The sequence below is a fragment of the Anabrus simplex genome, chromosome 9, assembly GCF_040414725.1.
Source record: "Anabrus simplex isolate iqAnaSimp1 chromosome 9, ASM4041472v1, whole genome shotgun sequence".
Classification (NCBI taxonomy): domain Eukaryota; kingdom Metazoa; phylum Arthropoda; class Insecta; order Orthoptera; family Tettigoniidae; genus Anabrus; species Anabrus simplex.
Window position 1 is genome coordinate 5,249,272 of NC_090273.1, and position 23,293 is coordinate 5,272,564.

The window sequence follows — 23,293 nt, forward strand, 5'->3', positions numbered from 1 at the left end:
ACTTAGAAAAGGCATGTGCTAGCATCAAACTCTGAATGGACAAATGACTTGGAACATTTTGGCGGATCAATCCGAACCGTCAGTTGCCCAAGCACAAGCTATTGCTGTTGTCTAGACTGTTTTGATATCAAAACTATATGACATGCTAGTATTCTGTCTTAGGGGAGAATTGCGACGGAACACTCCGGACCACAAAGTGAGAACAGCTTTGGCCGCTGTAATGTAGGAATCAGATTGGCAAGTCCATGAAGAAGTTCACTGTCTATCTTCTACTCGGTGTGTAAGAAGAGCAGACAGTGTCATCGAACTGTGGTGGTCGATCGAACTGTCCGTTTTGAGATAGATGTTAAACAAGCTAGTGAGGTCGACTGTGCATCACGTACCTCAATAAACATTAGAACATCCGTTCAGACAGATGGTCTGTAATAAGCTTGTTTTTTGGTTGCAGAGGTAGTGTAACACATGGAGTCTCATCACCCTATGCTATAAAATGTCACAATCCTAAATCACCATATTTATTATAGTTATATCATGGCTTTGTGCTCTTCACAATATTGTTTTGAGTTGTATGCTCAGGATCCTCGTGGTCACTCACTATTTGTGAACTGAGCCACTGTGACTGGGGTTCTCAATATCGGTGTGTTCCAGCTGTACGTGGAAGACTCTCTCGGAGATCGTGTCTGGGTGGATCAAGAAGAGTGCTCTGGTTTTGTAAACAACATTGTGACGGCACTTAACACCCGTACTCCACCTCGCTCCATGCTGCAGCCCGAGCAGCCAGTGTCGGCCTGTCCCTCTCCTATCATGACTCCCGATGAGGAAGGTGAGGGTTTGTCCACAGGCACTGATGTCAGCACTCCCGCTGACCCCAAGGAGAAGATGGACGTTAGAGTACAGCCAAGGTGAGGGACTCCCCATTTCAGTCACTTCCTTCCTTCAGTTGACTCTTTCTATGAATTCTCAAAGGTAAGTTTTCATTTAGAGCCCAATAAAATTATTCCTGTTAGATTTCTCGCACAATGAGAACACGGATAGGAGCAAGAGATCTGAACCTGAACAAGTCCCATACAACAACATAATCTGTACCTTCTTGTGGACTGCGGAGTGGTGCAGAGTATGGATGAAGACAGAATAAGAAATGAGAAAATTGAGTAAGGTATTAGAAGTCAAATGGACATCAGACTTAAAGACATGCAGGAGAGTGATCCTACAGCTATTGTTTTCAAGAAAAAAACAAACCTTAAATAGGAAAGGCATGAACTGAGGCAAGAAAAGAATAACAGTGCTAAGGAATACAGGACTGGTTGAAAGTCCAAGAATGAAATGATTTTGATCCATCAAAAGACTGGCTAAAGAGAGATGTGAAGTGTACCAGATAAAGGGAAAGTGAACGAGATGACTAAAGTGAAGCAACGAAATGAATTGGATGAAGATTAAAAATGAGATGATCTTCAGAGATAGGAAAGGTCTGTAAACCACTCTTGGGCATTTGGAGGTGATGCAGCAATGTTTGGAATGAAGTTCTCACTGCTGCTGGTTGTGTGGCATCCAAATTCAGAAGATGTGATAAGTGAAAGACCCTTTTCGCTCATTCAGATAATGATGGCAATGAGCGCTTGCCTCTTACCCGGAGGCCCTGGGTTCGATTCCCGGCCTGGTCAGGGATTTTTACCTGGACCTGAGGGCTGGTTCGAGGTCACTCGGCCTACGTGATTAGAAATGAGGAGCTGTCTGACGGTGAGATAGTGGCTCCGGTCTAGAAAGCCAAGAACAACGGCCGAGAAGACTCGTCGTACTGACCATACGACACCTCGGAATCTGCAGGCCTTTGGGCTGAGCAGCGGTCGCTTGGCAGGCCAAGGCCCTTCAAGGGTTGTAGTGCCATGGGGTTTGGTTTGGAGTACCTTCCTTTGTTGATTCCTAAAATACAGAGAAACCTTGTTAGTGTGTTCCTCATTAACATATTTTCCCGCTTAGCATGATGTAAATTCAAAGTCCCGATTCTCATCGTATTAAATCTATATAAAAACTGGCTGATGTACCCGTGCTTTGCTGCAGGATTCTAAGAATAATGACTTTGTGGTTTTCCTAACTGAAGTCAATATAGGTCATTACAAAAAAGTCAGTACAAATGTAGCGATTAAAAGCAATGTTATCATATAAAATACTCGATCAAATGAAAAACCGCACATTTTCTTACTTTTAACGAATAGTACTACAGTACATTACAAGAGACTATCCTCATTTTTTCCATATTGAAAGTCTGTTAAAAGGAGAAACTTTGATTTCCACCTATTCAATACATTGAAAGCAATTATAAAATTGGGATCTCATCCTTATGTTATTGCTTAATTGTTAAAACATAGGACATGTTTCGTTCATATTTTGTACATCTTCAGCTATAAATATTCTTACAAGGTTAAATTGGTAACATTGTTCTAGAACTTACACTTATGATTTGCCATTTACAAACTTACCCATAATAAACTTTAAAGAACTTCTTAAATATAAAGCGTTTATATATTACGTCGTCTTATTGAAAATAATATGACTATTTGTAGAGTTTGAAACTTTAAATACCTTATTCTAAATACAATGCCATTAGTTGGTCTCTGTATAAATACATTAACAATCTGTTAAATTGCTGAATGTCTTAAAATTATTTGTTGTATACACATTAAAACATTTTGTTACAACTGGCGTTAACTTTTTCACATGTTATACCATATGAAATGAAATCTTAATGCACTCTCAAAATAGCTGAGTTTAGGAGTGAATATTATTCTTTTCGTTCATAAAATGACAAAACTGATGCGCACTGTTGATTATAGGTTATGAATTTTGTCCTACTTTAAATATTTGACGTCAAATTTTTCGAATTCACAAATTTCTTGTAGTCTTAGCCAGTGTAGGGCAATCCTACAGACGTAAGCAAGGACTAAGTCAAATGGTGACAATCAAGCTTTGGTGATGTGCAATTGGTAATTTCATGCAAATTTATGTAAGTAAGTCTGTTGACATATCTGTAACAGGAATTTTTTTTTGTAAGAATATGTTAATTGGTTTAAAAGTTGAAGAAACTAACGTTGAAGGATCAGCACATACCCCTTCTACTCCTGCCTGCATTTACGCTAGTGCACTCAGCTCTTTGACGACTGCTTGTGGTCCTCGTGTTGTATGTATGTCTTCGTATCTGCGGGGCATTGGGAGGGGAGGCAACAGAGGGCGGCGTTCTAGCGAATGGCGTGATTCATGGAGGGCAATGTTCAGAAGTTGTGTGGGTGGGAGTTTGTGTATTTGTAGATTGACTATTATTATTATTCGGGATAAAGTTTGCTTGTCAGTTTTGTGCTGCTGTCTAGTTTGAATGTTTGTATTAACTTTGGTATTTGTTCTATTAATGGGTTTTTGATTTCTATTTCGTCGTTCAGCTTTTTATCTCTATTGAAGTGTTTGTCTAGGTAGATATGTATGTTCTCCAGCTCATTCATTAATTTTCCTTTATCGACCTTTCTGATTATTTTTAAATCTTATTCTGTTGTAGTAAAATGGTGACCTTTTTCTTGCGTATGATTACTCATAGCGGAAAATTTGTTATGTTTAGCAGCATGTACATGTTCTAAATATCTAGTTATAAAACTTCTGCCAGTTTGGCCAACGTGAGAAAAACCACAATCCGAGCAAATCAGCTTATAGATTCCTGAATTTTGGTATTTGTTGTTGCAGTACGGTAACAAAGTATAAGACATAAATGATCAGAAATTTAATACCATATAACTGTAGTTATGTTTTTATTTATCGATACGACCACTAATAGCATAAATATTTGAGAATTAAATTTTAGGCCTTCCTAAACTACCATTTCACTCAGCGTGAATACAGTTATTTATATCCTAGATTGTAGCGACTTATTCTCCAACTTTGCATACCGATATTCATTAAGATACGACCACTAATAACATTTCCCTCCATGAATCACGCCATTCGCTAGAACGCCGCCCTCTATTACCTCCCTTCCCAATGTCCCGCAGATACGGAGACACACATACAACACGAGGAGCGCAAGCAGTCGTCACACAGCTGAGTGCACTGGCGTAAATGCAGGCGGGAGTAGAAGGGGGTAAGTGCTGATCCTTCAACGTTAGTTTCTTCAACTTTTAAACCATTTAACATATTCTTACAAAAAAAAATTCCTGTTACAGATATGTCAACAGACTTACTTACATAAATTTGCATGAAATTACCAATTGCACATCACCAAAGCTTGATTGTCACCATTTGACTTAGTCCTTGCTTACGTCTGTAGGATTGCGCTACACTGGCTAAGACTACAAGAAATTTGTGAATTTGAAAAATTTGACGTCAAATATTTAAAGTAGGACAAAATTCATAACCTATAATCAACAGTGCGCATCAGTTTTGTCAATTTATGAATGAAAAGAATAATATTCACGCCTAAACTCAGCTGTTTTGAGAGTGCATTAAGATTTAATTTCCATATGGTATAACATGTGAAAAAGTTAACGCCAGTTGTAACAAAATGTTTTAATGTGTATACAACAAATAATTTTAAGACATTCAGCAATTTACCAAATTGTTAATGTATTTATACAGAGACCAACTAATGGCATTGTATTTAGAATAAGGTGTTTAAAGTTTCAAACTCTACAAATAGTCATATTATTTTCAATAAGACGACATAATATATAAATGCTTTATATTTAAGAAGTTCTTTAAAGTTTATTATGGATAAGTTTGTAAACGGCAAACCATAAATGTAAGTTCTAGAACAATGTTACCAATTTAACCTTGTAAGAATATTTATAGCTGAAGATGTTCAAAATATGAACAAAACATGTCCTATGTTTTAACAATTAAGCAATAACATAAGGATGAAATCCTAATTTTATAATTGCTTTTAATGTATCAAAGTTTTATTGTTCTCCTTTTAACAGTACTACAGTGCTGATCTAACACTCAGAAGTTCCAGAGCTGGAATGACCAGGCCGCAGACTGCCGTGAACACTCCTCTGCCACTATTCCATTAAACATGCACACTGTTCATTCCAATGAGTGCCTCAGAGTAGGGATTGAATAGTTCTAATGCTATGATGAACCCATGTGTTACGTACCAGTAGTATCAGAAACTTTATGAACCAGAGGAATGGCATGCTAAAGAAGAAAGTTATCTAACTCCCCAGCTATGTCTGCTAATACCGTATTTTACGGCATAATCGTCGCACTTTTTATACCAAAATTTTCGAAAAAAATTGTAGGGTGCGACCATTATACAATGAATATTTAATACCAGTATTTGTATTATTCAAAAAATGTATTTATAACTAAATTGTATTTGATACAAATTTAAGATGCACGCAATACTCGCGTTTATACATCAAAATAATTAAAATAGTCTAAAACAAAATTCGTAATTTTTCGCAACAATTCGGCGAACGTTTTTCCAACCTGAAAATAAAAATGAACGTATTAAGTTAATTTGTCATTAATTTGAGTATTAAAGTTAAAATATTACACTTGCAAAAAATTATCGCTTTGTTGTGAAATGCGGACTTTCCGGTACGCAATTTATTCCAAATCTTCGGTGTTGCTATCGTAGGTTTCGCTATCTGGTGCGCCGTCCTCGCCTCTGTTAATACCAGTATCAGATTCTTCGTCTCCCTGCCACACTGCGTCATCTTCGGAACCGTCTAGTGCATTCGAAATCCCAGTCCTTTTGAAGCTCTTGGAGACTAGTTCAGGTGGTATAAGATCCCACGAGCATAACAAGTCCAAGGGTGGACGCCTGATATTTCCGGCGGGCGTCAATTGCTGATCGCCGCTCATCATCCACTCGTTGTAAAATCGACGTAAGCAGTCTTTAAAGGGCTTATTAACACACGTCTAGTGGCTGCAAAGCAGATGTTAGGCCACCACTAATGACTATCTGTCGTGTATGATGTAAGGCGGCAACTTTCTCCCGTCAGCTGTAATGGCTAGCATTGCCGTGCATCGCAACTTTTCACTACCGGTGGTTTTCATTAATACACTCCGTGATCCTTTTAGCGCAATAGTGCTGTTGCGAGGCATATCAAAAAAGATTGGAGTCTGATCGGCATTACCGATTTGAGAAAGCAAGTACGAAGTTTCCTTGCGCAAACGTATGACAAATCGGTGATAATTTACAATCTTGTCCGTGTAATCAGCAGGCAACTTTTGGCTTAGTGTTGTTCTCCTTCGTACTGACAGATTGTGTCGTTGCATGAACCCCTTGATCCACCCACGAGTTGCCTTAAACTGAGTTGCCGGTATGTTGTGTTTGCGCGCTACCTCCTGTCCCTTAATTTGTAACATTTCATATGATACACTGCAGCCATTGTTTGTATTTCGCTGACGTACCTAAACACTTCTTCGTCAATTATAGGAAACTTCCCTGTTTTAGGACCTCTAAACGCGCGTCTAGAAGGGTTTGTGCTTTTTAACTTGTTTTTTACTTTCCGCCAGTCACGCACCAACTTTTCACTCACAGAAAATTTTCTTTTTGCAGCTCTGCTCCCGTGCTGTTCAGCGAAGGCAATTACGCTTAGCTTGAAGCCCGCAGAATAGTTTCTATATTTACCCATAATCGCTTATAAATGCTTCACACGTTAATGTTTTGCGATATAAATGACTTTCCGTAATTGTTCACTATTAAAACAAATTATTTCTGCAAACACCCAAAACACAAATTAAAAACTTAAATTCTCACGCACACATGTCTACAGTAATCACGTAAATCTGAAACAAATAAATGCATCTGTGATCTGTCCATTCCAGAGCAGCCAATACTGTTAGGCAGCAAGGAAGCATGCAACAATTTATCAGTTTAGCTCGTTGGTTGCGACACTCTACTGCGCTTGCGCAAAGCTCGCAAACTGGAGCTCTAGCTAGCGTGGTGTAGATCTACTGTGTAGTTGACTGTATTCTGAGACGTCAGTAACAAACATTCATTTTTTTCAATTTCTTTTAAACATACGGTAATTAGGTTAATATTTCTTCCCAGTTATTGATGATTTTACATTACATTACTGACAAGTTTATAAAATAAAACTTTAATAGCATTGGATAATAATTATCTTGACTGCTTGGATAAAAGTTTTCATCCCATGCCCGGACACTTATGACGTAGTAGTAAGATAAGAGTCTAGCGATGACAACTGAGACATCGTAAATAATTCGGCTGAATAATTCCGTGGAAATCTGCGTTATCGTCTTGGATTTCACTTCGTGCGCAATAACACAGGAGCCGGCCCCATGGTGTAGGGGTAACGTGCTTGCCTCTTACACGGAGGCCTCGGGTTCAATTCACGGCCGAGTCAGGGAATTTTACCTGTATCTGAGGGCTGGTTCGAGGTCCATTCAACCTACCTAGCCGGTATTTCCTGGCGACGTTGCCGATAAGCGATAACTTACAGCCTTACGTATTTCAAATGGGAACTCATAATATGTAGGTGGTGAATAAATAGTACACTGTCTCGCGACCACGTTGTCAAACTGCCGATAGCCTACCGGTAAGCATAATATGTAGGTGGTGAATAAATAGTACACTGTCTCGCGACCACGTTGTCAAACTGCCGATAGTCTACCGGTAAGCCATGCGTCGTACATATACCGGTATTATTTATTTATACGTTGTGCAACATGTCGCAAACGTGACTGTGTTGCCAAATTGCCCATAAACCATACACGTATTTAAATTGCGCATTCATGTGCAACGTACGTTGCAGTTCCATTTACCTTTTAACCAGATTAGTGAACAAAATTTGGACGTGCGACGATTATGTAATTAAAGGTTTAAAGTCCGATTTTTGTATTGAAAATAAAGGATGCGACGATTATGCCGTGAAATACGGTATTCAAGAAGGCTGTTATACTTGGTACGACCGGGCGAGTTGGCCATGCGATTGGGGGCGTGCAGCTGTGAGCGTGCATCTGGGAGATATTAGATTCGAACCCCACTGTTGGCAGCTCTGAAGATGGTATTCAGTGGTTTCCCCTTTTCACATCAGGCTGTACCTTAATTAAGGCCACGGTCGCTTCCTTCACACTCCTAGCCCTTTCCTATCCCATTGTCGCCGTAAGACCAATCTGTTTCGGTGCGATGTGAAGCAAATTTAATAAATACTCTGTATGCAGCAGTAATTCTATCTATCGGAGATGAGTGGCAACAGAAGACACAAAGCACATCACAACAAACAATGGTCAATATAATGTTATTGTTGATCCGTTTTATGTAGCCCTTCACATTTAGTTTTCTTTTGACTCTGTGATATTAGGACGTCTTATAAAATTGTGTACAGTGTAGACTATAGTTCCTTGTTCTCCGACTTTACATACCGATTTTCATTAAATTCTGTTTACCTATTTTCTCGTGGCTCGGTGCTGATATGGACTTAGCAACAAAATTCCAAATTCATGAATATCTCTGTGACCATAGCCGGTACGGTAACAATGTATAAGACATAAACGATCAGAAATTTAATACTATATAAGTTATGTAGTATTTATCGATACGATCACTAATAACATAAATATTTGAGAATTAAATTTTAGGCCTTCCCCTAAACTACCATTTCACTCAGCGTGAAGAAAATTATTTATATCCTAGATTGTAGCGACTTTGACTTTGCATACCGATTTTCAGTAAATTCTTTTCAGCTGCTTTCTCGTGATACGTGTACATACATACAGACAGAAAATACGGAAAATTAAAAAGTGCATTTCCTTGTTACTGTGGAAACGACTGGTACAGAAATACCATCCATTTTAAATTCTGAGCAATGTACAGACAAAACTTATTTTATATGTATAGATACATTACTTATCGCATCACGAATTTTCGCTATTACCGCTTAGTGCGATCACTTTTTTCCTAGCCCTTGTGAAAGAAACATGATTTCCAACTTGGGTAAGAGCCATTGCGACAGTTGCATGATGACGGGAAATGGCCTTCATGTTGCACTTTCAGGGAGCAAGTTGTTAATCTCAGGAATGTTGAGTTTTGCTTGCCGGTTAGCAGCAAGATTGCTCAATACCAAATTGAGCCTGTTTGTGGTTGTATTTCGCATTCCATTCTGAAGGTAGAAATTTATTTTGTGTTGAGTAGTACAGTGAAGTGTAGCGAATATTGGTCGCGTGATATGGTAGCCTATCTATATCTGCATTAGGAACATAATCGTGAAATTGAAATTGACGAGCGTGGTGCATATGTCTTGTGATAGCCTACTTACAGATACGGAAAATGTGAAATTCTTTAATAATGAAGACAAAATTGAAATCTGTCAAAGTGGAATGGCATAGGCGCACAGAGGTCGCGAATGTTATAACTCGCACCTTTGAGTTTCGACTTAATCACTCAAGTTGGTCGAAGTTTTGTTCAATTCAAAATGGCGGCCAAAGTTATTCCAGGCAGTTGATGGTCTAGTGTAACCTCCAATTCATTGTCTTAAGAGTGTGACCAGAAAATAATGTTTAATAACCTATTGTTCCGAAATAAAAGGCTTCTACTAATTTATTTTAGAAAGAATGTAATCTGTGATAATACTCCGATATTTTTGTTGGCCCTTGTGCAAATTTTTTCATATTTATTGTCTTTTGTCTGGTATTTTTTACACCTTTCAATGTATTTGTTATTCTATAATCCCCACTGGAAAAGATTTTCATATTTGTTCTTTCGTGTTTTTCACACCTTTTAATACTTTCCTCTCATCTTTAGAAATTGTAGATAGGCCTATAGTTTTCACTGTAAGCGCGTATACACAACGTAAAATGCCCTCATGTCGGAAAAAATTGTATCTAGTGTTTCCATATACCTGTTCGATATTTTTTATTCGTATATTCATTGGGATGTTTTCTCGCTTAACACGTTCATTTTTCTTGTCCCCTGCGGAAATGACTTAATGAGGTTTCACTGTATATGAACATTGAAATTTTTATAAATAGTACCAACATCACTCTCATTTGCTGGTATCTATGGTTTTTTGGAACTTGTGCACTAGTTTTGGTTGAATTTGTTTGTGTGCTTAGTGCTGTGATTCAGTTAGTGAAGAAGAGAAGGGAATGGATCAAGTCATGGTCTTGAGAAGGCCTGGACCAAGGCCAGAGTTATGGAGAAAAAATGAAATTTATAGCTTATAATAAACAGGGCAGTAGATGACAAGAAAGTGTCTGAGATGACAATTTTATGGTATGCTTGAAGATGCTGGAGATGAAACCACTAGGGAAAAGAACCTGAGGACAATCAAGGAAATAAGAGACAGAGGCTCCAGGGACACCACATAAGTGAGATGATAATGACGATTAGGTGAAATGAAACTAAATTTCCGCTCATTGTTTAGACATGTTAATTGATAGTATGAGGATGGATGCAACATGGTGTATTTTGTTTGGAGGACTGGAAAAAAAAGATAATGAAATCGAGGGAATGCAAAGATCATGAGGAGTATAACGGAGTTCAGAAACTTGGGTGGAAAAAAAGGGAAGAAAGGAAGTGTGAAACTGGTTGAGACAGAAATATCAACATCAGGTAAGTTCAGGTATCTTGGATGTATTAATTAAAAAACCAGTCTAGTAGTAATGCATTGGAATTAAACCTACATTTTGTCTTTTCTTCTTTCTTAATGACACTTATGATTAGGAAATGATACATACTATTTTAAAAGGAAATACACTGGCGGAAGAAACTATCCAAACACCATGAAATAAGGAATGTAGAATACGGAAATTATGTTTTTCAAGGCAACATATTTAATTGATTAAAGGTACAAGACTGCAGGTTATCGTCGCCATAAGACCTATCTGTGTCGGTGCGACGTAAAGCCCCTAGCAAAAAAAAAAAAAAAAAAAAAAGACTGCAGATTAATATACACATGACTAAAGCCGTTACAAATGTGCATTGCTGGTCCATTAATAACCGGTGTAGTTGCCTGACTGTTGAATGCAGGCATGCAAACATGCATGCATTGTGTCGTGCAGGTGCCGGATGTCAGCTTGTGTGATGATGTTCCATGCCTGTTGTACTTGGTCGGTCAATATAGGGACAGTTAATGCCGGTTGTGGATGACGCTGGAGTTGTCGTCCAATGATGTCCCGTATGTGCTCGATTGGGGTCAGATAGGGGGATCGAGCAGGTCGAGGCAACATGTCAACACTGTCTAGAGCACGTTGGGTTACAACAGCAGCATGGGGGCTTGCATTATCCTTTTGGAAAAAACCCCCTGGGAATGCTGTTCATGAATGGCAGCACAATAGGTTCAGCCACCAGACGGACGTACACTTCTGCTGTCAGGATGCTTGGGATAACCGTAATAGTGCTCCTGCTGTTATAGGAAATTGCCTCCCAGACCAGAACTACCGGTGTAGGTCCAGTGATATAGATGTTGATTACCATAGGGAACCTGAAATATTTGTCCCGAATGAGTAAATTTATAATACCACTATAAATGGTCCGTTATTGGACATTATAAATTTTCCAGGCAAAGTCTCTCATAGTGCATTGGCACTGCCGGTGGCTCCAAGTAGCCTACGCAGTGGCCTCCACTGCGTGCACTTGCCATGCGTCTTGATGGGTGTGCTGTTTATTGATTAGCCCAATTTAGCACACTGGGTGAAATGCTGGCAACCAGGAATGAGTAAGTTGTATAATGTCCAATAACGGACCATTTATATTGGTAGTATAAATTTACTCATTCGGGACAAATATTTCAGGTTCCCCATGGGAATCAACATCTATATCATCTGACGGCCAGGCAGCATGAATTTTTTAATGAGACAAAGTCTCTCGTAGTGCATTGGCACTGCCGGTGGCTCCAAGTAGCCTACACAGTGGCCTCCATGGTATGCCCTAGCCTTGCGTCTTGATGGGTGTGTTATTTACCAACAGATGAGCCCAACTTAGCACACTGGGGTGAAATGCTGGCAACCAGGAATGAGTCAGCTGGAAAATTTATAATGTCCAATAACGGGCCATTTATATTGGTAGATCCAGTGTGTGGACGCCTTAGACAGGTGGAATGCAGGTGTTCACCTGGCCTCCTTGTAACCAACACGTCCGTTACTGGCACCAAGGCAGAACCGGCTTTCATCAAAAAACACAACGGACTTCTACTTCATCCTCCAATGACCTCTCGCTTGACACCACTGATGTCTCAGACGGCGGTTTTTTGGGGTAAGTGGAATGAATGCTGCAGGGCATCTGGCTCGGAGCTGTCCTTCATGTAAGCGATTTTGAAAGGTTCATTCCATCACTGTGGTGCCAACTGCTGCTCGAATTGTTGCTGAAAACGCAGTCCGCTGCACGATGGCCATGCGCCAGATACGACGGTCCTCTCTCTCAGTGGTGTCACGGGGACGTCCGGAGCCTGGTCTTGCAAGCGTATTTTCTCATGACCACTGCTGCCAGCACTCGTGCACATTGGAGACATTCCTTCCAAGTTCTCCTGCAATAGCGCGGAAGGAAAATCCACATTCACTTAGCCCTATTATACGGCCTCATTCAGCCGCAGTGAGCTGTTGATACTGGCCTCTTCATAGGTTATGAATTTCATTATGGTCCGTATTGACAATTGATCACTATCAAAGGGTAGAGAAGGGTCCACAGGCACAGTTAACTCGTTTTTTCTCTGCAGCTGCATGTGGCAGTTTCATTGAAACTCTTAAACTTCAGACCTGGGCTCCAATAACATTTGTTCATAGCATTGACCAAAAGTATAGAACCTTTTTAAGCATTTTTTAACGCAATTTGAATTAGATTTTCAAAAAAAACTTGCAGTAATTAATGAAACTTCAAAAAAGCCTTGGATCACAAATGGTATATGGATGTCAAAAACGTATCAGATGTAAGGCTTTTCAGGCGTTTGCTCTATTAACCAGCGTTTCGTCTTAGGTCTGACACTAGACTCATCAGAGTGGGATGTGTCAGACCCTACCCACTGACGCTGGGGTGTATGCAGGTGAACTTATCAGAAGCCCTTATAAGAGGCACAGTCTGATAACTGGATACGGGAGATAAATCTCCACAATGGAATTATTGCCCGCCTAGCAATTCCGAATGGAAAATTCTAAATTCCCATGGAGGGAATTAGATATTTTTCACCAGTAGAGCATGTCAAAAATGTCAGTGGGTAGGGTCTGACACATCCTACTCTGATGAGTCTAGTGTCAGACCTAAGATGAAACGCTGGCTAATAGAGCAAATGCCTGAAAAGCCTTACATCTGATACGTTTTTGACATTTTTGACATGGTCTGTTGGTGAAAAATATTTAATTCCCTCCATGGGAATTTAGAATTTTCCATTCGGAATTGCTAGGCAGGCAATAATTCCATTGTGGAGATTTATCTCCCGTATGCAGTTATCAGACTGTGCTTCTTATGAGGGCTTCTGATAAGCTCACCTGCACTTCCTGTCGGTACCGCTAGATGTCGCTGCAATCAAGTCCAAGAAGATCAAGTAATTCCAGTCTCAACCAGCAGGTGGAAGAAGTAGAAGAAGAAGTACATAACGTCAAATTTTCAAATTCAAATTCAAACCAGGTGGCAACAATGAGTAATTCACCACCACCGTTATCGCCTAACGGCTCTGAAGAAATGGAATCGGAAACTACGAAAATGGCACGTCGCAGGGAAAATACATCATCACCCTCTCCAACATCAGAACGGAAAAGACGGTGCAACCTAAATTCCTCATTCGACTCAGAGACGCTGACATCAGGTTCAACCTACACTTCGCCGAGCTCACTGGTACAAAACCTGACCCCACTGGGCTCTCCAGGCTCCGGCATCCGACCACTAAGAGTGGAAATTGAAGAAGAAGAAGCCAACATCATAGCGCCTTTTCATATGCCTCAGAGATCGCCGCAGCGAACCCTGGACTTCATGCCAACCAACGTAAGGAGCTACGCCCAAGCGGCTAAGAACCCTGCGCTGGCACCCTCCATCAGGCAACGAAGTGTTGTGACCACGGTGCCTATGCCACCACCAAACTTCTACGTCGTCAAGCTAATGCATATCGACCTAGATAAGGCCAACACACGAGCCTTATACAAGATCATCACAAGGTTCACCCCTAAAAATGCCAGCTATGAAATCGAAATACAGAGAACACGGGACGGCTATTTCAATATTAAAACATCGAAGCCGTTTTATCACCATCTAACTACAGCCATTGGAGTGCATCAATTCGGAAAGCACGCAAGGGCAGCTAACATCTCTCAACAGGCTCCAACCAGACGAGCGCCTCCCTCTCGCCCCTCACCTATCCTATCAGTGGTGGCCTACCAAGTGGAACGGGACTGGACGGAGGATGAGATCGCCGCCCAGCTGCAGCAAGAGGGTCACCAGATCTACAAGGTCATCAGGATCCGAAACAACCAAGGTCCAACTTCCCTGATCCGGATACTATCCAGGGACGTCAACACGCAGGATGGCCTACTGCGGGACGGCGCCGTCATCTACCGTCGCAGGCATCGAGTGGAGCCCTCAAGATCCTCACCGCCCCAGAAGATCAGGTGTGATCGTTGCCAGAGGTACGACCACGCACCAGGCACCCCTTGCGTGCACCCAGAGGTATGTGCTATTTGTGGACAGGAGCATCCCACTCAAAACTGTAGTAATAAGTCGTCTCCGAAGTGTGTAAATTGTAACCTCCCCCACCCAACTTTCTCCTACAAGTGTAAAGCCCGCCCAGCTCCAGACCCAACCCAACCAGAATCAGTAGTCCCAGTTATTTCCCAAGATCTCCCCACCCCCGCTCCCTCATCCAACCTCCCCTCCCCCAGTACTGAGAACATCATACGATTCATAAGTATGGTGTTACAGAACGTCCTTCCCTTTAATCGCCCCCATATCCTATCCCAAGTCCAGCTAGCAGCGCGACTGGTGTTTAACACTCACGTGGATATAGCGTACTCGGGGAATAAGATGCATTATGCATATTTTCCCTTGAACGCTGTCCCAATAATTAATTAATGGTCAAATTATATTATACTAATATCGGCTCTCTAAACACCAGCCGTGCTCTACTGGACAATTCCCTCTCGCTGTACGACCCGGATATTTTCATCTTAAATGAAACATTCCTAACTCCAAAACAAAGCCCACACTTTAAGCTATTCCATCTCCACAGAGCAGATAGACCAGGACAAGCTCGTGGAGGAGTAGCCATAGGAATCAGGAAACGTATAACAACTAAATCTTTCTCTTATAATTTTGTGAATAACTTTTCAGAATACCTAATAATAGAAACATATCTTCCAAACAATACCACTATAGCAATAGTAACAATGTACCTTACACCCAGATCACCTCCACCAGTAGATTTTATTAAATACATAGACTCAACTTTTTATAATTACATATTTATAGCCGACATTAATATTAATTCTTATAATGTAACACAATCTAATGACTTTATTACAGTAATCTCGCAAATCCGGGGAGTACAGATTCCCTTCCCCTTCCACATCCGTCCTATTTCCAACTCTACTCCCGACATGCTTATCTTATCACCCTCACTCTCCACTAACCCAGTAATAGAAAAAGTATTATGTATAGATTCTGACCACGCACCAGCGATAATCACCATCCCAAACATATCCTACACATTACGTAACCAATATTCCCGCCCTCCTCGCACCAGACGTTATTTTCAAACCGACTGGCAACAATACCGCCAAACAATAACAGAACTGCTCCAGCACTGCCCCCCACCTATCTCAATCCCGAACCTACACGCACTAATCAGTCTAGTAGAGCAAGTAATAATAACAGCTGACCAAAGACACATTCTGAGACATTCCTATCATCCCACCAAACCCCCAATCCCCGCCAAAGCACTATCATTACTAAAATTAGCCCACGAACTGTACAACTCCTACTTACGTACTCGCGACAATACGACTTTACGAGAACACAGAAGAACACTAAGACATGCACGTTCGTACATCAAAGCAATAAAACAAAAGCTATGGACTACTGCATGTTCAGAATTATCTGATATGCACGACTCTAACAAATTCTGGACTACATTTCGAAGACTAACTAAAACACATAAACCACGACCCACCTATCCTATACACGTCGCTCCTAACCCTCCTACTACAGATAAAGAAAAAGCAGACGTTTTTACCGACCATTATTCTCAAGTCTTCTCTCCCCCACAAATACCACAATACAGACATCCAGAAGAACCTACAATAATACAGCATAATAACCCAGATCTCACTCATCTCAAACCCTCCTTCAACCACTTTCGAGAAGTAGACTATAACCATCCACTTAACGCTCCAATCACACCCCAAGAAATACAAAACTTTCTACGTTACAAACGTAACACCGCTCCCGGCCCAGATAACATCTCCTATCGCCACATAAAAGAAGCCCCACTCATCCTAATTAACATACTCTGCTCGATCTATAACACTATGTTATATACCGGTGTTTTTCCTGAACACTGGGGTAAATCTATCATATTATTATTCCCGAAACCTAACAAGCTTCCGTCTGACATTCACTCCTATAGACCAATATCACTCCTCACAGTACTCAGTAAAATATTTGAAGGAATACTATATAAAAGAATGTCGAGATACCTACATTCTCTCAACCTCCTTCCAACCTCCCAAGCCGGCTTCCGACCACATTTTTCCACCCAAGACCACCTATTCCACATCACATCCTCCGTAAACACCTATATAAAAACCAGTAAACCAGCCGCCCTAATATGCCTTGATGTTAACAAAGCCTTCGACTCTGTCTGGCACGAAGGACTTATATTCAAAATTAGCCACCTCCCTCTCCCCACCACCATCATAAGACTAATATTTAATTATCTCAAAACTAGGAAAGCCGTGATTAACATAAACGGAACCCACTCGTATACCTTCTCCATAACCTCAGGTCTTGCTCAAGGCTCCCCACTCTCTCCTTTCCTTTATATACTATACACATACGACGTACCGCACCCATCACCACCATTACGACTCTACCAATATGCTGATGACCTTGCCATCCTAGCCTTCAGCCCTACCTTCACATCCCTCAACAACAGGCTACAGAAATACTTAAACACCCTCGAAACCTGGCTAAACCACTGGCACATCTCCATCAACCCCACCAAAACCCAATTCATAGTTTTCCGAAATAAATCCCGTCTCTGCCCTGCACGCCACAAAGTCCACATAACAATGTACAATACACCCTTTGTTGAAACTAACAGACTAACGTACCTAGGAATTAAATTTCAAAATAACCTGCAATGGAACCATCACCTAGATGACATCCACAGGAAAGCTATAAGCCGTTTTCGAGCACTCGGATCCCTAACAGGTTTCACATGGGGACTTAAACCCACCCAGATAATTAACGTTTATAAGACTTTCATCCGACCATTAATAACCTACGCCTCCCTGACATGGATTACTGCCCACCCAACTGAATACGTTAAACTGAACCGACTCGACCGACACGCCATACGTATAGCTCACCACCTACCTACAGACACACCCTCTGCCAATTTCACCCCCTACTATACCTTCCCAAAAATAACATCATACCTACATAAACTACGCCTACAATATTTGACAAGAGGCACACTCCATAACAACCCTATAATTAAAGAAGCCCTACCACTGTCACCTCTAGCCACCGCAATTCTAAACGACAACCGCACTCCAGAAAATTCCCATATTTTCCCACCTCCCATCACCTAACTTCCACCACCTTCCCACTGTCACCGCCACAAAGTCTCAACAATCGCATATCATAATTGAAAGGATGCTCCTGACCACGGTGACACATCACCAGAATAGTGTACCGGCCGACTCAAGCACCAAAAGTGCTGTCACAAATAATGAGTGAAAGTGAAGTGAAGTGAAATCTCTAGTAATCCCAAAGATAGTGAAAAATTTCAGTGAATTTACCGTAAGAGTGTTCAAATTGTATACGTGAAAATGAATAATATCACAATCACCAATATTATTACTAAAAGGTTTTTACTATTATTATTGCTTTTCAAAATATTATTATTATTATTATTACCATATTATGGCTATTAATCAAAATTGTCACTACTTCCCTGGACAGCAATAATAATATCTAAACGGACAACATAAACATTTGGTTAACATAATTATCACTATCATTATTAAATTACTGTTATTATTATCATTACTATTAATCTATAAAATATTTTATTTCCATCCTATGCAAAGACAAAAACTCAAAATATAAACAGCCACAAGACGAGACCAAAAATCAATGAACACATAGTTACTACTACCGCATTGTTGACAACTCTGACTGACCCACTTACACAGTGACCACTACGACTATGAATGACATTCCAAACAAACATGTGGCTAGTGGTACTACCACAGTTGTTTATAAACAAACAAATAACACCAAGACAAGACAGACCATACCCCGCAAGAGACGTACTAAGTAGTATAAACCATTGTATAAATAAATAGTAAATACTGTAACCTGTGAAATACAAAGTGGATCGTATTACCTAACACATATGTTACAATACAAATAAAATGGACCTAAAAACTATAGCCAAGCAAGAGGCACCACGAAACAACAAATTTACCTTTATAATTGTGTAAAATATATAACTTGTGCTTGCTATGTAATTATTGTAAATTAATACATATGTAGTGAATACGATCAGCAAGAAGGACTTAAAGACTCTAACCAAAGAAGAATGCTCAAGGAAACAATTATCAAATGTAAATATATGTAAATACAAATGTACAAAGAAAGAATTCAGTAAACGGGGTCTAGCGGGGGAAGACTATGGGGGGGTGTGGTGCGGGTCCTCTCCGTGGGCTGGTTCCCCTCAGTGGTCCGGCGATCTCTGCGCCAAATCAACAATAAATAAGACGTATGTACAACACATACAACCACGTTTAAAGCCAAAGTATCAATAAAACAAAAATCAAAGGCCAAAGAGCTACTATTTTAGCTGACGGCCCGCCTGTCAAAGGACAGGAATGAAATAACCTCAGCAGCAGCAGCAGCAGCAGCTCGCCTGCATACACCCCAGCGTCAGTGGGTAGGGTCTGACACATCCCACTCTGATGAGTCTAGTGTCAGACCTAAGACGAAACGCTGGTTAATAGAGCAAATGCCTGAAAAGCCTTCCATCTGATATATTTTAGACATGCTCTATTGGTGAAAAATATTTAATTCCCTCCATGGGAATTTAGAATTTTCCAGTCGGGTATATGGATTTCAAGTCAAAAATGTAAATTACTAAGTATATTAGCACAGCAAAGTTGTGACCGGTTTTTTTTGTAAGTATGTTAAAAACTACAAATTAGTCTATCGAGGAGTTTTTGGGGCGGCTAAGATAATGCACAATAACAAGAATGATAGTCTTGCAATAAATTACAAACCATATGGAATGTAATCAAGGGAGAACCAACAGACACGCATTCGGAAATAAAGTTGCTTCCATAAAAATTAAGGGAATACAAATGAATGACCCTCATCATTTGGCTAATTATATAAATGATTTCTTTCTATCTCTGCCATACAAACTTGAAAATGCAAAGAAATCAGATGTATTACCGGAACTCCCAACCTTTGTGCAAAACTTTATGCAGTTAACTCCAGTAACAGAATTGGAAGTTCTTAAAATCATACAGTCTTTGAAGAATTAAACTTGCACAGGTGTAGATGAAATTCTCACAAACTCATGAAAAAATGTACTCCTTTTTTGGTACAGCCTTTAACTTATCTCATCAATGAATCTTTTTCTAGTGGTCAGTTTCCTAATCTCCTAAAAATAGCTAAAGTTATCTCAGTCTTTAAAAGTGGAAATTTACACGATTTACATAATTACAGACCAATATTAATACTTATTGTTATTTCAAAAATATTTGAATGTGCTATGAAAAATTGGCTTACTAAATTTTTAATCAAATATAACTTGTTAAATAATGCACAACATGGGTTCAGAGCTGGCAGAAGTACTTTGTCTGCTTTATCACATTTTACACAGTTGGTCGTAAATGCTCTTGATAATGACGAAACTATGATGGGTCTATTTCTTGACCTTGCAAAGGCATTTGATACTGTTGATCATGAAATATTGTTGCACACATTATATCTAACTGGAGTTAGAGGAATTGTTAATGACTGGTTTAGATCATACCTGGATAAACAATCCCAGTTTGTTGAAATTACATATTGTAACAGTAAAGGGCATAATGAGACATACCACTCTCAGGTAAAAAACATAGATATTCCGCAGGGTAGTATTTTGGGGCCTATTCTTTTTTTGATCTGTGTGAATGATCTTCCTCATAATAATCAAGTAGAAACTGCAGTTCTGTATGCTAATGATACAAACATAATTATTAGTAATCCTGACCCTGTGTCTATAGAAATTTCAGCAAATACAGTCCTGTTCAGAAAGTCAAAGTAGGAAATAATGTATCGCAGGAAGAGAAAGTTTGGAAGGGAATTGCACAGGGTAGTATAATCGGTCCGTTACTTTTCTTAATATACGCAAATGATTTAGGGAACAATATAACATCAAAAATAAGATTGTATGCAGATGACATAATTGTTTATAGAGAAATAAACAACATTGAGGATTGTTCAGAATTACAAAGGGACCTTGAAAGTATCCAACAATGGGTTGAAGAAAATAATATGAAAGTTAATGGAGGCAAATCAACTGTTACAACTTTTACAAACAGGAGCTTTAAAACTGAATTTGAATATACTTTGGATGAGGTAGTTATCCCAAAAGAAGGCAAGTGCATATACTTAGGTGTGGGATTTGAAAGTAATTTGCACTGGAAGGGTCATATTGATGACATTGTTGGGAAAGCATACAGATCATTACATGTCATAATGAGGCTACTTAAAGGATGCAACAAAGAATTAAAAGAAAAAAGTTACTTGAGTATGGTTCGTCCATTATTGGAATATGCAAACAGTGTTTGGGATCCTCACCAAGAATACCTAATAAAAGAAATAGATAGTGTGCAGAGGAAAGCAGCAAGATTTGTAACAGGGGATTTCAGGAGAAAGAGTAGTGTATCAGAAATGTTAAAGGAAACTTTAAGTAAGAGAAGGGAGAAAACTAGACTTACAGGATTATATAGAGCCTATACAGGAGAAGAAGCATGGGGAGATATCCGTGAGAGGCTTCAGTTGGAAAATAATTATATCGGCATGACTGACCACAAATATAAAATTAGAAGGAATTTTAGCAGAAGCGATTGGGGTAAATTTTCATTCATTGGGAAGGGTGTGAAGGAGTGGAACAGTTTACCAGGGGTAGTGTTTGATCCTTTTCCAAAATCTGTACAGATATTCAAGAAGAGAATAAACAGCAACAGAGAAAATAAATGAAGTGTTAGAGGGCATTCGACTGGTGCAGGTTATTGTAAATAAAAAAATGTGTGTGAATAAATTAATTCCATCCCCTGGTCTAAGGAGTTTGGACAGCCAAAGTAGGAGACTGCCTGTAGGGGTGAAGTACAGTGGGGACTTCGAGGGCCCTGGGACCGCTACGGTAGCTGTGAAGGCCCTTCAGGAACTCTGAAAAGTGGTGGCAAAAGGGGCTCTGGTTAAGACGCAGCAGGTCGTTATGCTACTTAGGATCCAGAACGGGTAAAAAAAAAAAAAAAAGTAAATAAATAAATAAATGCAATGTAAATATTAATGTTATACCAGTTTTATAGTATCATTTGAAGCAATTCCACATACTGTATATCAGTTGTCTATATTTGTAAGTAGTACAGGAGATATTATAATTAGAATTTTGTAAACAATATAAATTTATTAAGGATGAGCTGTGTGTTAATAGAAAACATTGTTAGCGTAAATTGTATAATATTGTATTATAGGAAAAATTTTCTTCTCTTGTTAATTTAATATTTAGTGCTTGACAATAATGTATTTTAGTGTACCATTTGCCACCGAGGTAGACACCTCATTTGCAAATAAAGAGATTTTGATTTGATTTGAATCATGGTTCAGGAAAAGCAAATTGACATTGAACCTAAAAAAGGCCAAATACATGGAATTCAAGGTATCTAACTACCATGACAAAACTGCAAAAAAACACAACCTTATATTAAATGCAAATGCAATTGAAAATATGTTGACCACAAAATTTTTAGGTGTCCATATAGATGAAAAATTAAGATGGGAGTGTCATATTAAAAAATAGGGAAATCTCAGAGTTATGTTTGTTTTGCCTTAAGGATTTTGTCTAACAGTTGTAATAAAGAATATGTTAGAATAGCATTTTTTGGATATTTTCTTTCAGTCATCACTTATGCTATTGGTCTCTGGGGCTGCTACAAATCAAATCTTGATGTTATTTTTCGAATACAGAAACGAGCTATCAGAATTATATCGAGACGTAACAGGTTAGATCATTGCAGACCATTATCTAAGAGACTAAGGATACTCCCAGTACCAAGCATATACATCATGCAATGCAGTCTACACATGAAAAAAGATATTGATCACTTCAGAAAGAATTTTGACAGTCACAATTACCAGACGCGAACAAGAAATAATATTTTTATCAAGCACAAGAGTAAAACCATTGCCTTGAGACATGTAGACTCTGTTGGAATCAGATTGTATAATAAGCTTCCAAATAAGATTAAAGATGTTAGTCCTGTCAGTTCATTTACCATAGCTTTAAAAAATCTCCTGCTGAGTAGCTGCTTCTATAGTACAGAAGAATATATGATGAAGTGCTGGTAATGATGCTATTACTCATTAACTTGTAAACGTTCTTAATATATAGCCTTAAAAATATGTTAATATCACATTGATTATGTACGTATTATTAAGACCACACTCATAGAGTTTTATTTTTATTTTGTCTTGTAAATATTGGTTATTAATATTATTCATTATTTTTAAAAGATGTGCTGTCCTAACATTGACTTATTTGGTGTTTCTATTTTTTCTTTTTCTTCTCTTTCAAAATGTTCATTATTGTGCATATATTATTGTTAGTATTAAGAAATCGCTTGACAACTCCTATACTGTTGGCATATTTCAAAATATGTAATTGTACAGTCTATGGAAGCTAAATAAATGACTGAATGAATAAAGGCATTCTTGACCCTCTCACAGTCACTCTGTACAGACTCAAAGGTAACTAACGCTCTCGCACAGTACAGCTCATATTAAAAGCAAACCCGATTTGCAATGTCATGTGGCCGCTACTAGCACCATACTAATGTGATTTGCAGGAAATCTGAATCAGCGTCATCG

The 23,293-nt window shown here is 39.2% G+C and overlaps 1 protein-coding gene across 2 annotated transcripts in view; it reads left to right on the forward strand.

Annotated features, from left to right (window-relative positions):
• IntS1 (integrator complex subunit 1) overlaps window positions 1-23,293 on the forward strand; it is a 480,230-nt gene that overhangs the window by 62,074 nt on the left and 394,863 nt on the right. For both annotated transcript variants that reach the window (XM_067153509.2, XM_067153510.2), the window contains exon 5: window positions 649-902. In XM_067153509.2, coding sequence (XP_067009610.2) covers window positions 649-902 — 254 coding nt within the window. The remainder of the gene's footprint in view (window positions 1-648; window positions 903-23,293) is intronic.